Source organism: Castor canadensis, chromosome 3, assembly GCF_047511655.1.
Source record: "Castor canadensis chromosome 3, mCasCan1.hap1v2, whole genome shotgun sequence".
Lineage (NCBI taxonomy): Eukaryota > Metazoa > Chordata > Mammalia > Rodentia > Castoridae > Castor > Castor canadensis.
In genome coordinates, this window is record NC_133388.1 from 9856903 (window position 1) to 9873584 (window position 16682).

Consider the following 16682-nt stretch of genomic DNA (forward strand, 5'->3'; position numbering starts at 1 on the left):
GAGCTGAGACAACCTTGGCTCTGTCCTCTATGCTGGCTGGCAGAGGCCTGTCTCTAAAGCTCTGTGAGGAGCTGTAGTTCCGTCCAGCAAGCAAGTGGTCTGGAGACACCCAAGAAGGTTGTCCTGAAACAGTCTCCCTAGCCATGGAACCACATGTAGCTTGTGGTCAGGGACCCTCCAGAGACCCCAAGTGAGAGAGCTGCCAGCACACCTCAGAGCAATGACACAGCAGAACGCACCTGTTTCGAGGTCTGTTAGGTGCAGGGCGAAGTCAAAGCCACCACTGAGGACGCGCCGGCCACAGGGAGACCACCGTGCCGCCCGAACAGCCTCGCTGTGTAGGGAGTAGGTCTGTAAGCAGCAGCCTGAGTCTACAGCATTCCATACCTACAAGGGAAATGCAGACAGACAGCACCAGACATTGTAACAAGGCCTGATCCCCTGGCTCAGCTCAGACCCTTGCATGGAGCAAGGGGGGGTGCATGGTGGAACTGGAGTACATTTATTTCACCATCAAAACATCTAGATGTTATGCCTTTCCTTGCAAAACTGTGCAGGCTTGCTTGTTCTGGGGTTAAGAACACTTGTGCTCTTCATAACTGCTTCCTACCTGTGGCCACAGCCACACTCACAGTCCTGCTTGGGTCCCACCTGCATTCTGCTATCTGTGCTGTAGGGGTCACTGCACAATGCCAGGCTATATTCATGGGCTTTCTTTAAGACTGAGCCATGCGCACCTGTATTTCCAACCATGCAAGGAACTCCTTCTTACAGTGATTTCAACAAGTCTAAAAATTCTATATTCACTTTTGTATAAAAAGTACCTCAACCATATTCACCTTTTACTTCCTTTTTTACCCTACCCCTCCTCTTATAGTACTCTCCCCTTAGCCAGTGGTCACCATTTGTGAAAAGTGGGATTCTCTGAGCTCCTCTTAACTGCACCAGGAAAACCAAGCTTCTTTCTTCTTAATAAGAGAAAAATCCCAAACAAAGCACACCACACACCTCCATAAACCTGATCATAGGGGTAACCTTCCCATTAAAGATGAGAAAACTCCACCTGCCAAGTCCTAAAGATTCTCAAAATGCAAAGGATAGGAGTTCTGAGAATAGGCTTCCTGGGAACACGTAAATGAATGAGCTTAAGACAACCAGTGGTCAAGAGGAGCCTCCAAAGAATGTTTAAGAGCGCTCAGATTCTTTCTTCTGTGCCGGGGTCAATAGCTAGGTCTCAAACTGAAAAATGAAAAAAAAAAAATAGCAGTAGTTACATTTAAAAACACGTACAGAAATAACAGTAGAAATAGCCAAAAGACTTCAAAGTGAAGTGAGAATTGATGGAAGGGCAGCAGAGAGCAGAGAACAACTATTTCTTCAAAACCATATACATGTATCATGTTAATAGAAAAACTAAAGTAAAATGAATTCACTAGACTTTCAGGGTTAACATGGCTGGACGGTAAGAAATTAACACTGAACACATAAGGCAAGCTATATGTGCCAAGTATGATGGCATTTTATTTTTAAAAACACAAACTACCACATCCTACTCACTAGGTTGGCTACTATCAAAAGAACAGAAAATAACAAGTGTTGGCAAGGATTCAGAGAAATTGGAACTCTTGTGTACTGCTGGTAGCAATGTAAGATAGAAAAACAACATGGAGATTCCTCAGAAACTTAAACATAGAATTAATTACCATATGATCCAGCAATCCCACTTCTGGATATGTACCCAAAAACTAAATTCAGGGTCTGGAAGAGATAAGCACAATCGCACCCATGATCATACCAGCATTATTTACAATAGCTAAAAGCTGAAAGCAACCCAAGTGTCCACAGACAGATGAACAGAAAAACAAAATATGGTTTATCCATAGGGTGGAACAGGATTCAGTCTTAAAAAGGAAGGAAATCCTGACACCTGCTACAATATGGAGGAGCCCTGAGGACATTATGCAGACTAAAATAAGCCAGTCACAAAAGGACAAATACTGTATGTCTTCACTTCATGAGGTAAACCCTGGATAGTTAAAACTACCCCCAGGAAGCAAAGAGTTGTTAAGGGGATAAAGTTTCAGTTTTGCAAGATGAGAGTTCTGGAGGTGGATGGTGATGATAATTGTACAAGGTAAATGTGCTTAAAGCCACTGAACTGTATGCCTAAAAATGGCTTCAGACATAAAATTTATATTGTATTTTGCCACAATTTTTAAAAACATACACACAAAATCTATCTCATCTATTCATGCATTCATAGTAAGACTATAAAAACAACATTCACAGGGATGGTCATCACTCCTGGGACTGGAGGGAGAGGGATAGGGTGGGAGGAAGGAAGCTATGAACAATGAGCAGTACCTCTGCTAGGGAGAGCAAGAGGCAGGTGGGAGGGAGAGGGAAGATGCTCAGAAGCAAAGATACCAAACGCTTTTATCTGGGAAGCTCTTTCACTTACTCAACAAATATTTCCAAAGTACCTACTACTTCACAATTGTTCAACAGAAAACAGCTAGGATCAAACCCACTACCTTCAAAGAGGTGACGTTCTAGTAAACAGACAAGCAGAATCTACAGTGGTTTTGATAGTGATAAAGACTGAAGTTTTAAAAGGTAAACAAGAAGCTGGGTGCCGGTGGCTCATTCTTATAATCCTACCTACTTGAGAAGCAGAGATCGGGAGGATCACGGTTCAAGGCCAGCCAGGACAAAAAGTTCAAGAGACCACCCACCCCCATCTCCAAAATAACCAGCGCAAAAGGGACTGAAGGCATAGCTCAAGTTGTATAGTGCCTGCTTTATAAGTGCAAAGCACTGAATTCAAACCCTAGTCCCACCAAATAAGTAAATGGTAAACAAGACAGGAGGTTATACGGTCAGGGGAAGGGGCTGAAATGGTGGCTAGGGTGGCCATGTCAAACCTCTCTTGGAAGACCTGAGGTCAGGGGAAGCTATGTAGAAATTGAGGAGAAGAGCCTTCAAAGCAGGTACAGGAGGATATTTTGCACTGCCAAGCAGCAGCAAGGTCATTGTAACTAGAGAGGTGCACAGGGTCGGGACAGTAAGAAATGAGATTGGAAAGTCACAAGTAGTCAGAACATCCAGATCTCCACAGGTGGGAGATGGGGAGTGGGCTGGGTTCTAACAGGACCTTTGGCTGGCATACGGGGAGGAGAGTTAGGTTGGGAAACACAGTGAGACTCAGGGAGGCGAGAAGGCACTGCAAGAACCCAGGGCAGTGGAGGATGGCTGGGACCAGCAGAGGCAGTGGAGGACAGAGTCAATAGGAATCCCTTGGACTGAAGAAGGTGGGATATGAGGGCAAGAGAAATGATCAGGACAACACTCAAGTGTTGGGCCTGAGCAGCAAGAGGGAAGGAGTTGCACAGAAGGGTTGACTATGGGAGGAGCAAGCTGGATGGGCAGAAGCCAGGAACTCAATTTTGAATGACAGAAGCAGGCCATCAAGTACACGGTAGCATGGTCATAAAGATAGTGTCTTGGCCAGGAGCTGGCTGAGATCTCCATCAGAACTAATACAGAAAGGAGGCCACAGCCTCAGCCCTGGGGCCCCATGTTCACAGACTAGGAGTAGGGGAGGAGAAGGAGAAAGTAGAAAAGGAGTCTAAGAAGAAGATTCCAGTGAGGTAGGAGAAAAGTCAGGGAGGGTACCCTGCAAGTCAAGAGGAGGGAGCGTCTTCAGAAGAGACTAGCCAATGTATCCAACACGGCTGGTGGGCCTATAACAATTAGGAACAGACCCCTGGATTTAACAATGCCAGTGGATACAGGGGTCTGTAATGTTACTTGCTGAACTTTTGAATACAACATACACATATAAATATTTCATAATTTGAAAGAAAGTTGTTAAATTAATGAGGAGGGAGAGAATGAAGAGAAAAGAGGGTGAGAAAGAGGAAGGGATGGAAGCAGGACACAGCAGCAGGTAGAGTGAAGAAGGAACAAAGAAGGAGATGAGAAGGAAGGGAAGAACAGAGAGAAGAGGACAGAAGGGAGGAGGAAGAGGCCAGGAGGAGATGGGGGATTCATGGTAGAAATGACAAAAAGGAAAAAACTTGAACTCTATGTTGCCAAGGCCAAAAGCAGCAACTAGGCACATTTGAGCTCTTAAGCAGGAGCTTCCTGAATGGGCCAGGCATAAAGAAATGTGGCAACCTGTACACGTGATAGCCCCTTGCAGGTGAGAATGCATACGTGGCTTTCCTGGCTGACATCTAGACTGCAAGAGAAATCATAATCAATGCAAACCAGTCAGCCACTGCTCAAAGTACCCAGGGCGAAGGAAAGAGGAATCTTTGCCAATAGCTTTCCCTAATTGAATTTAATGTTCACTGTCAGGCTTTAAAGATTAATTCCCAAACACTGCGGCAGCCTGAAGTGTCTGCCTTTTTTCAATGAAGTAATTAGAGATCCCAAACTGTCTTCATAGAATTAAGGAGTTGAGTCTCTGTCAAATGTTCTGAGATGACTCGATGTATTAACCAGAGTCGTTCTATGTATTCAACTGAAGTAACAGATTTGAAAAGAACATGACCAGTAAAATGTGGTGCAATCACTGGTGTGTGCCCTGTGTGTATGGTTTCCACATCCTGCTCACAGAGACATGGCCCTGTCATGGCCCTGGAGGTGTCCTAAGATTGGAACAGGGCCTGTTGCTTCAGCCACAAGTCATATTCTTCCCGTCTGCTTGCCTGACTGCCTGCCTACCTGCCTGTCTGCCTTTGGTTTTTGATTATACAAGAAATACAATCTCCATGTAAAATATTTAAACTATACAGAGGTGCAAAAAAGCAAAATCCCATAGGAATTAACTAGCGAATTGTTGTTTCTCTAGTTACCATAGAAGTAAGGAAGTGTGCTCTTCAAAAAATATTTGTCAAAAACAGAAAAATCCAAAGAAGAAAACAAGACTATCCATAACTCCACCACTTGGAGGTAATGGCTGTCAAACTTCTGAGGAAGCTTTGGCCTTCCATGTGGCTCTACCCTGCTAGCTCCTGCCTCAGGGACCCTCTACATTTACCCCTGGTTCCTGACCTCCTCCATACTTCCTGTTACTCCAGAAAATGATTCTAGAGATCACTCCCAAACTCACACGGCTCAGCACAAGCCTGTACAGCAAGTGCCAACCCTTCACCAATGCGACAGGATCAGTCTATCTACCTGCAAAAACCTGGGGAATCCTTTGCAGATGTGTGCTCAAGGGTCAGAACTACCTTGAATCCACAGACCAATCTGAGGAAACGCCTTAAAACCACTGAGTATTCAGTCCACAAACCAGACATATCTATTTATTTAGGTCTTCTTTAATGTCTCTAAGCAATTGTGTGCAGCTTTGAAATAAAAAGACCTTACAAAACAGAAAGAAAAAAAAATATGAAAGAAAAAAATTGAAAAGAATACCAAAAAAAAATAAGAAAAAAGACCTTGCATATCTTTTATCAAATGTATCCCTAATGATTTCATATTTTGATAATATCATAAATGGGTTTTTAAGCTTCAGACTGCTCATTTCTAACACATGGAAATACAATTAATTTTTGTATACTGACCTTGAATTCTACAACCTTAACTTGCTTTTTTAGTTCTAGAAGTTACTTTGTAGATTCCACAGAATTTTCTACATAGATGATCATGTCATCTGGAAATGAAAAATTTTACTTCCTCCATTTCAGTTATATCTTCCTGCTTTATTGCATTGGCTATAATCTCCAGTATAATGTTAAATAGATACAAGGAGCTTAGACACCTTTGCCTTGACTTGCAAGGCAGCTAGTCTTTTTTTTTTGGGGGGGGGTGTTGGGGAATGGAATTCAGTACTTCACACAAGGTAGGCAAGCACCCCTAACACAGGGCTACACCCCCAGCTCCCAGTCAGTCTTTTACACAGTTAAGTATGATGCTAGAGCTAATGTTCCTATAGATGCCCTGTATCAGTTTACAGAAGAATTTTTCTATTTCTCATTTGCTGAAAGTTTTTAAATCAGGAATGAATGTTGGATATTGTTGAAATCTGTCTACTGAAATTGCTACATTTTCTCTTTTACAGTTAATCATTAATATTATAGTTCAGTCATTAATGTGGAATTACACCGATTGATCTTCAAATGTTAACATAAGGTTGGTTTCCTGGGACAAATCCTACTTGATCTTAATACAATACATATATATAGTTGGATTGATTTAATAAAGTTTCATTTTAAAATGTTGCACCTGGGGCTGACAGAGTGGCTCAAGTGGTAGAGCACCTGTCTAGCAAGCGCAAGGCCCTGAGTTCAAGCCACAGTACTGCAAAAAAAAAAAAAAGTTGCATCTATTTCTATGAGAGATATTGGTCTGATGCTTCTTTCTCTTATAATATCTTTCCTTGGCTTGGTATCAGGGTAACAAATACCTCAGAGAATGAGAGATGAAAAATATCCTTCCTCTTCTGATATTCCAGAAATTAGTGTAGAATTTATGTACTAGTTTCCTAAGATTGCTGTAACACACCATCCAAACTAGATGATTTGAACAACAGACATTTAGTGTCTCACATTTCTGGAAACTGGAAAGCTGAAATCAAGGTACGGTAGGATTTGTCCCCTCTAAGGGCTTCCATAGCTCTGAGGGCAATGGAAGAAGGACTTACTCCAGACACCTCTCTTTGACCACATGGCATTCTCCTATGTGCATCTCTCTCCAGATCACCTTTCTTATGCGAACACCAGTCATACAGAATTAGGGCCCACCCTATGACCTTATTTTGATATGATTATTTCTGTATTGACTCCATCTCCAAATAAAGCTGCATTCTAAAGTTCTGGGAGACTTGGAAATTCAAATTTTGGGGGCCAAAGGGTTAGGAATAATTCAACCCATAACAAACTGGTATTATTCTTAAATGTTTCATAGAATTCATTAGTGAAGCCATTGGGCCTAGAATGTCTTCATGGGATAATTTAATAGATGTGAAGCTTTCCAGATTATCTGTTTCTTCTTGAGTGAGTTTTTATTATTTGGATCTTTCAGGGAATTTATTATATTATCTAAATTGTAGGGCACACTGGCATAAAGTTGATCATACATTACCTTAGTATCCTTTTAATATATGTAGGATCTATAATTAAGTCACTTTTATCATTGCTAATATTGGAAATTTGAATCTTTTCTCTTCTAGTCCTAATTCTGGCTAAAGGTTCATAACTGCATTTGTCTCAAATTACCAGCTTTTGAGCCAGGTGTGATGGCGCATGTCTGTAATCTCAGCACTTGGGAGTCTGAGGCAGGAGGATCTTAAGCTTCAGATCAGCGTGACTGATTTTTCCCTACTGTTTTTCTGTTTTCTATCTCAATTATTTCTGCTCTTATCCTTTTTTCCCTTTCTTTTGCTTATTTGGGCTGAATTTGCTCTACTTTTTCTGATGTTTTAGGTAGAAGCTGTGATCATTGACTTGAAAATTTCTTCCCTACTAACATAAGCATTTGGTGCTATAAATTAGTAACTGACAACTATTCTGGCCACAGCCAAAACAATTTTATGCAGCCCTATCTGTTTTTTCTTTGACCCAGGGGCTGTTTAGGATTTGTGGGGGAAGGGTTTGGCCATACTGGGAAAGGAACCCAGGACCTCATGAATACTAGGCAAGCACTCTACCATTCAGCTACAGCCCTAGCACGACCTTTGCACTATTTAGAAGTTTGTTGTTCAGTTTCCAGATATTGAGGAACTTTCTAGGGATCTTCATTATTGATTTTTAACTTAATTCCATTGAAATTAGGGAATATACCTCTTTTTTTTTTTTTTTTTGTAGTACTGGGGTTTGAACTCAGGGCCTTGCACTTGCTATGCAGGCATTCTACTGCTACATCCCTAGCCACCACCCCATGGAGAATATACCTTAAATGGTTTCAATCCTTTTGAATTTACTGAATTTACTGTTAGACTTGTTTTATGGCCTAGACGATGGTCTATCTTGGTAGATATTCTGTGTGCACTTGCAGCATCCTGCTGCTGTGAAATAGTGTGTTCCACAGATGTCAATTAGGCCACGCTGGTGACAGTGTTGTCCCAGTCTTGTATAACCAAGTCTTCTTTATGTGATCTATCAATTATTGACAAAAAGTTGAAATCTCCAACTAGACTTACGGATTTTATTATTTCTCTACTCTACTCTGATAGTTTTGCTTCATGTATTTTGAAGCTGTCTTATTACATATGTGTATAAATATTTATGCACCTTATGCTTGTGTACCTAATGTTATGCACCTATAGGTATAGCCTTTGATGAACTGATGCCTTTGTTTTTATAACTCTCTTTATTCTATAATATTTTTGCACTGAAATCTGCTTTGTCTGATATTTATATAGCCCCTCCAGATTTCTTGTATTACTATATTTTTACACTTTAACTTTTGTGTCTGTAAAGTGAATTTCTTTTAAGCACTGTATAATTGCAATACTGCCCTTTTATGTAACCTAGCAATCTGCCTTTTAAACAGGGTGTGAGACCTTTTCACCTATTATTGCTAAGTCTGGGGTTTAAATCTTACCATTTGTTTTCTATTTATCCCAGCTATTATTTCTTCCTTCTTTTTTTTTTTTTTTTTTTGGTCTTCTTTTGGCTCTTTTGTTATTTCATTTTACTTCCCATTGTTAGACTTATAACCATAAATCTTTTTTGTTTGTCTTATTACTAGTTGCTTTAAGGTTTACAGCTTACATCTTCAACTTATCACAGTCAACTTTCAAGTAATATCACCACTTCCTTATAAAGTAAGAACCATAAAACAATATACTCCACTCCCCCCATCTCAGCTTTTGTGCTTTTATCATGTACTTTACATCTCCACGTGTCACAAACTGCATAATGCATTATGCTTTCATTTTCAGTAGTCAATCATCATGGAAAGTGATTTTTAAATAAGAACAAAAGGTACTTTGCATTTCCCCACGTTTACCATTTCATGCTCATCACTCCTCTGTGCAGATGTAGATTTCTATCTGGTATCATTTTCCTTCTGCCTCGAGGACTGTTTATTAACATTTCTTGTAATGCAAGTTTGCTGGTGATGAATCACTTCAGCTTTTAAATGTCAGAAAAAAGTATTCTGCCTTCCTTTTTTAAAGGATAATTCACTCAGTGTTAAATTTTAGGCTGACAGTGGTTTTGGTTTTGGTTTTTGTTCTGAGTACTTTAAAACTGAGTTCCTCTGCCTTCTGGCATTATTTCCAACAAGAAGTTTGGCATCATTCTTATCTTTATTCCTCTGTATGTAATGCGTCTTGTTCCTCCTACTGTTAAGACTTTTCTCCTTTATCGCTGGCTATAGGAAATTTCATCATCATATACTTTTGTGTGTTTTTTTCCTTCATGTTTCTTGTGCCAGGGACTCATTGAGGTTCCTGGATTTGTGGGGTTATGATTTTCGTCCAATAGAAAACTTTCAGCCATTTTTCACTATTTTTTCTGCTCTGAGGACTCCCATTCCATGTATATTAGGTGAACCTGAAGTTGTCCCACAGCTCACTGATATTCAATTCAAGCTTTTGGTTCTTTGCACTTCATTTTGGATAGTTTCTACAACTATGTGTTCAAGTTCACAGACATTTTCTTTTATAGTTTCTAATATGCTATTAATCTTATGCAGTATATTTTTCACTAAAGACTTCTTTCCATCTCTAGAAGTTCAAGTTGATCTTTTTGTATCTTCCATGTCTCTCTTTAATGTGCAGATGCCTTTTCTCTATCGTGTTGCACATACAGAGTATATTTATAATAGCTGGTTTAACATTCATGCCCACCAATTGTATCTCTGCACCATTTCTGAATTTGTACCTACTGATCAGCTTTTCTTCTCATCATGGTTCAGCTTTTTTTCTTTCTTTCTTTTTTTTTTTTTTTTTTTTGCAGTACCAGTGCCTACACCTCAAGCCACTCTACCAGCCCTTTTTTGTGATGGACTTTTTTGAGATAGTATCTTGCAAACTATTTGCCCAGGCTGGCTTCAAACTGCCACCCTCCTGATTTATGCCTCCTGAGTAGCTATGATTATAGGTGTGAGCCACCGGCACCTGACATTTTTCTACTTCTTTACATGCCTTATAATCTTTATGCCAGACAAAACTTTGTTTTATTTTATCCGCAATTAATAGCACAACATCCAAACATCAAGAAAAATTTTTCATGGAATTAAAGGGAGAATAAATATCTTATTATTTATTACTAATTTAACTCCATTGTGGTCAGAAATTAGGCTGCATATTATTTAAATCTTTTTTTAAAATACTGAAATTTGCTTTATGGACTATCTCAGTGAAGCACTATTTCAAGCATATGATAACCATATGTGTTCTGCACTTGTTATATATAGTGTTCTGTAAGTGTCAATTGAGGTAGCTTGCATCATTCTGATCTTCTATTTTTACTGATTTTTCTAATTTTTCCTAACAATTGCTTAGAGAAGGGTGTTAATATCTTAAAGTATGATTGTAGATTTACTCTCCCTCTAATTCTGTGAAAATTTTTAATGTGTTTGTATGCTCTGCTATTAGGTGCATACACACATTTGACTGCTGTCTTCCCAGTGAATTATGAACTATTAAATTGCCTGTCTTATCTCTGGTAATACCCTTCATCTCAAAGTCTACTTTATTAGTTAGTATTAAAATAATTCCCATCTTCTTGTGCTTACTATTCAGATACTACCTCTTTATTCCACCTATTTATTTTTAGGCTATTTGTTTCTTTCTTACTGAAGTTGCACCACTTCTCCGCAGAACAGTGTAGTAATGCTTTTGAATCCATTCTGACAATCTCCTTTCATTGTAGCATTTAGTCCATTTACTTTTAATGTAATTACTGATATGATCAGATTTACATCTATCGTTTTGCTTTTACTTTATTTTTATTCCTCTCTTCTTCCTTTACTGCCTTTTTCTGAATAACTGAATATTTTCATAATTCCATTTTGTTAATCTACTAGCTTTTTAGGTATATCTCTTTACATTATTTAGTGGTTGTTCCAGGGATTATAATATATATCCTTGATAGTCTACAGTCTTCTTATAGTTAATATTATACTGATTCACATAAAAAGGGCTTGAAACTACCAACCCCCACCCTTTACTCTATAGTTATTATATATATTACATTTATGTATGTCCCACAAACAGTATATTTTTATTTAAATAGTATTTTGTTATCTTTAAGATGAAAAAGTCTTTTATATTTCTCCACATATTTATCATCTCCAGTGTCCTCATTCCTTGCTGAAGATCTAAGTTCCTATGTGGTATCATCTTCTGTCACTCTGAAGAAGTTCCTTTAGCATATCTGTAAAGCACACCTACTGGTGATGAATTCTCACTTAGTTTTCATTTATCCAAAATGTCTTTATTTCACCTTCAGTCTTGAGGGACACAGAATCACAGGTTGACATGGTTTTAGTTTTCTATCAGTACCATTCCCTCTGGACGCCACTGTTTCTGATGAGAAGTCAGTGGCTTTCATATTATTCTTCTTCTCCATGTGATATTCACTTTCTCTGGCTGATTCCAAGAGTTTCTCTTTATTTTGATTTCCAGAAGTTTGACTATGACATGCCTAGGTGTGGTTTTCTTTGTATTTGTCCTGTTTGGGGTTTCTTCTTTTGAATCTATGTATATATTTTACCAAATTTGAGGAATTTTCTGATATTTGTTTTATTTACATAGTTGAAATATTTTTCCCATTCTCTTTCCTCTTCTTCTGGAACTACACCTATTTACATGATTGATCCTGAGATACTGTCTACAAATCCCTAGTGCCTGGGTATGTTATTTTTTCCCTATTCTTTTTCTGTTTTCAGACTGAATAGTTTCTACTGATGAATCTCCAAGTTCACAGGCTCTTTATTCTGTCATCTCCATCGCTATGAGACCAAGTGATGAATTCTTAATTTCAGATACTGTATTTTTCAGTTCTAGAATTTCTACTTGTTTTTCTTATTTTTATTTCTCTACTGAGATTTCCAATATTTTTATTCATTTGCAATGATATTTTCCTTTGTGTCCTTGATCATATCTATGATGGCTAGATCATCACGAGGAAAAGACTGCCTTTCTGTTTCTCACTTTGTCTAGTAATTTAGGGTATGTAATGTCCAGAATGCTAGGCATCACAAAATGTATACTGCTTTAACTCTGGATTTTGTTGTGTTCCTTTGGAGAATATTGATTTTAAAAGGAAAAGAGATAGGTAGCTTTACTCAAATTTCAAATTCCATTCCCCTTGTGTACAGTAGCAGAAATTTCTATTCAGATCACTTAGCCTTGGTTGAGCTGCACAGAATCTGCCCCATGCATGGGTTTTTGGAGCCATCCAGAGATTTGGGTAGAGTTTATATACAGAATTCATGGCTCTACCTCTCTTTCTCCTTTCTAAAATTTCCATCCTCACTTTCTAGCTGTTATGGTTATCCCAAGCTCTGTCCTCTGGTTCTTCAAGCCAGTAACACTGCAGTTTTTCTACCCAACTTTTAGATGCCCTGCTTGGCAAAGGCTGAACCTATCCTCAGGAAGAAAAACATAAAAGTAGGAAATTCACCCAGTGGCATTTCCTTCTTCTACGGGTCAACTTCTGTCTAATTTCTGCCTGCATTTTGTTGCTCTCCAAGGTGTTATTCTTGTTGCTCAGTTTATGGTTATTAGCTGTGAGAGGGTTAGTCTGACAGATCTATGGCTTCATTACTGGGAGCCATATCTAATTTCCCATTTTCAGCTTTTGCTTTGCAGAAATGGAGAGCAACACTTCACCCCACCTCTTCACCTACTCCCTCACACCTGCTGAACACATATTCTACTATCTTATTACTTCGATAAACAGCTTCCTCACATCCATTCTAAAAGGAATATTTAGGAGAGTGAAAGGACAGAAGTATTTGTTCTGGGTGTGAGCTGCTGCATCACAGGTAACAAGAAGGCCAGTAGTGATCTGCAAACTGTTCTCATCCACTACAGGCTCAAGAATATGCAACTAGGAATGCATTGAGGAAATGACCCCTTCCACACTACTCCCTTCATCCACACTAGCTTCATGAAAACTTGTAAAAAGCCCAGGAAGACCGCAGGGTTTCTAGCACACTTGGCAGAGAAGTTTTAGCCAAGTTTATTTGAATTCCTAAGGGCAGGGTACCCTGGCTGATGGCTGGGTGACAAGGAGCTCACATTTGCTTACATAGTAAGAGTAAAAGCTGCGTTTTCATCTTACACCATCCTAAGTGCTTCCTAAGAGTTTTCCATGCCAACAGATGCAAGTTCTCTCAAAGTAAAGGTTGAGGAGAAACTCAATCAAAATCTGTAAGTACATGAACATTCATTATACAGAGAATTTGAGAAATTATTCTCTCTATTCAATAAGGTCAGAACAAAGGGAAGGAGTTTTAAATGCCAACAGAAGATGTAAAAGGGCAAAAGAGGGTTTTCTTAGCATAAAAAGGATTAAGAGCAAGACATCACAGAGGAAGGTGAGGAATGATGGAGAGTGGGAAGAGGGGGCTCTGGAGGTTATTGGGACACCTCTTTGGAGAGAAAGGAACTTGCCTAGCAGAACATTTAGGGCTAGACTGATGATGGAGTCGCAGCCTCTAAGTGATGGCCTTTCTCTGTATCAAAGTTTGGAAATGAACCATTTATTCTTTCAGCTTGGTTCAGCCTTTGCTCAATGGTTATCACTGTAGAGAACCAAGGAGGGCCTCCCTAAGACAGGGGGCAGACCTGGACGTGAGTGGGTTCCCTGGGGGTACTGTGGTCACTTGGTGGCCAATCTATGGGGCTGTCTGGGCACATCCTTGGTCTTGGGGCCCGCGATAAAAGGCTATCTCCAATTGCCCAGCATCTCCTCTAGAACCCAGGCAGGGCTGACCTTGCGGGGCATCCATCTAAAATCCATGAACAGGCCCTGGGGCCACTGCAGAGGGTGGCTATTCCCTGGGTCTTCCCTTGGAGAGGACCCATGTAGTAACCACAGGGTCCCCCAGCCCATGATGGAGCCTGTTGAGCAGTGGGGAGTGTAGCAGTCTAGGGAGTAGTCAAGTCTCCTTTCCAAAAGCATCACAATCCTGGGCATTATTCTTAGACAAAATCTCACACCTCCAGGTAACAATAATAACATATTTAATAGTTACTATGTGCAAGGAAAGCTTTTAAGCAACTTATAAGAATTAAGTCAGTCCTTAACAGAACCCAATGAAGTAGGTATCATGAGCTCCAATGAACAACTGAAGCAGAGAGATTATCTGTCTGTCCCATTTCATGCTGAGAGAGGTAGAACAGGAATCAGACCCAGGCAGACTGCTTTGACAATTATGGGATTAATTACTAATCCCAAAATTCTACCTCCACCTGCAAGGTCCCCTAAGATCCAGCCCACACCTCATAAGCCTGTACTCTTGGCTGCCCAAAGCACTGCAGTCCTCCTTTGTGCCCTTTCTCCCTCACCTGTCAGCTCTTCTTCAAGTACATCCCAAGTCCCACTACCTCATCACCTTTGCTGCTACCATCCTACCTAAGCTACCCTTGTGTCTTCCCTCAGCCACCCTTATCTCCCCCCAGAGTCAGAAGTCAGGTTACATCTCTCTGCGCTGAAAACTCTCCTGTGGTTTCCCATCATACCCAGAATCAACTCCATGTCACTGCCCTGACTCTACTCTAGCCATACTGGCCTCCTGACTGTTCCTCACATGCATCAAGCATCTTCACTTCAGGGTCTAAGCACCTGCTCTCCCTCAAACTCCAATGCTCAGAAAGCCCCTGGGCTCACTCAAGTCACTACTCACACATGTACTCCAACTACAGTCTAAAAACTGCTGCCATCACTTGCCTTTATCTTTAGCCAGTTCCATTTCTCTTCAAAGCATATATTACTTCCTAACTTCTTTACTTGCTTGCTTGCTATCTGTATCTCCAACTAAAATGTAAGCTCTGTGAGGGTAAGGACACTATCTATTCCTTGTCTGTTTTACTCACTTCTATATTGCCAATGTCTTGATCAGCATCTAGCACAGAAAAAGCTCAATAAACATCTTTTGGAAGAATGAAGAAATAAATGGATTATGGATGGATGGTTGGAGAAATAGGAAAATGGACAGATGTGTTGACATGTGGGTAGATGGAATGGAGAGATAGATGGGTAATAAATGGGTGGTGGGTGGATGGATAATAGCTAGATGGAAAGATAGGATAGATGGATAGATAATGAATGGGTGGGGAAATGGATGGGTTGGATGAATGAATGGTATGGATGAGTGGATGCCCTTGAGCGAATATGACATTTTTTAAATATTTGCCCTTGATCAAATATGACATCTCTCCTGGTGATGTTCTGGGTCTAAACACAGACAGTAAAAGCATTCTGTGCTTTTCCCCTGTTCTTTTTTTCAAAGAAGTATTTCTTCCTTCAATAGGAGAAAAGGAAAGGGTGCGACCTGATCACAATGAGTAGCAAAAATAGTACCTTTATGCTTCTGCACTGTGTTTCCAAGTTGTAAGCATGCGGTCCTCACACAGACTCCCAAGGTTGCTGGGGAGTTATTATTTCCATTGTACAGATGTAGAAACAAATGCTTAGAAAAACTAGGTGACTCTCATTCACTTACCAGATTTAGTCAACAGATATTTACCCAGGGCCCACTATGTGTCAAGAACTTTGTTCACTGCTGAAATGGCTAGAGAACAAAATAGCTCCTGAGATTCTAGTGGAAAAGAAAGATATTGAACAGCTCACAAACATCTCACAGCTAGGATAACTGCCAAGGGAGAACAGAACTGGATTCAGGCCATAAGAGGAGCAGATGAAAATAATGCACCTTGATCTCCACTCGGGAGGAAGTAGACTTCTCCCAAGGAAGGGCAACTTAGGGGAGGCAGGGAGCCAGGAGGGACTGGGCAAGGCCTGTGGTGGCACAGGCTGGGAGAACTGGTAACTGGTGTGGCCAGAACCCTGGGTGAAGGGCAGAGCAACCCAAGTGGGCAAAACACAGGGCACACAGGGTCCAGCAGATGGTGGCAGAAACTGAGAGTTTTTCCCTCTGTACAAAAGGAGAGGCTACTGATGGGTTTTTTAAGCAGAGAGAAAAGGGACAATCAGATTTTCATGTTTACAGGACATTCCAGCCGCTACAGGAAAGACCAGAATAATTCAGGAGAAAAGGGCATTCAGAAGGCAGAGAGCAGTGAGACCTACGTGGCAACAGATGAGTCAGGGAACTGTGGGTGCTCTGGGTGTTGTTTGGAAGGAGAATCATTGCATCCAGGGGTGACCAGAGTGGAGATGAGGCAGGAAAGCAGCTGGTTGAGAAGGCAGGGTGCCACGGTACATGAGGGAACAGCAGGGTGTAGGGCATATTTCTGATCACATTGTATAAGAAGTGAGGCTAACCAGAGCCTGAGATGTCTCATATCTATGGCCACGTCATGGCACCACTCCAGGAAGTGATGGCAGATGTTCACCTGGGCCAGCACTAGAAGCTGAGTTAGTGTCCCTGTCTGTGTTTTCTATGTCTGGAGTGTAGAGGCTACTCTTTAGCAGTTACTGGGGAGGGGTGAGGGGCTGGGCTCCTTGAGTATGATCTAAATTCTCTGGCAGGGGGAGGCTAGGGATTTAACCCAGGGCTTTACACACACTAAGCATGCACTCTAC

The 16682-nt window shown here is 40.6% G+C and overlaps 1 protein-coding gene across 7 annotated transcripts in view; it reads right to left on the bottom strand.

Annotated features, from left to right (window-relative positions):
* Wdr25 (WD repeat domain 25) overlaps positions 1–16682 on the bottom strand; it is a 138493-nt gene that overhangs the window by 56459 nt on the left and 65352 nt on the right. For 6 of the 7 annotated variants that reach the window (XM_074067162.1, XM_074067163.1, XM_074067160.1 and 3 more), the window contains one exon: positions 240–387. The exons of the other annotated variant lie outside the window; for it this stretch is intronic. In XM_074067162.1, the coding sequence (XP_073923263.1) occupies positions 240–387 (148 nt within the window). The remainder of the gene's footprint in view (positions 1–239; positions 388–16682) is intronic. 7 annotated transcript variants of the gene reach the window in all.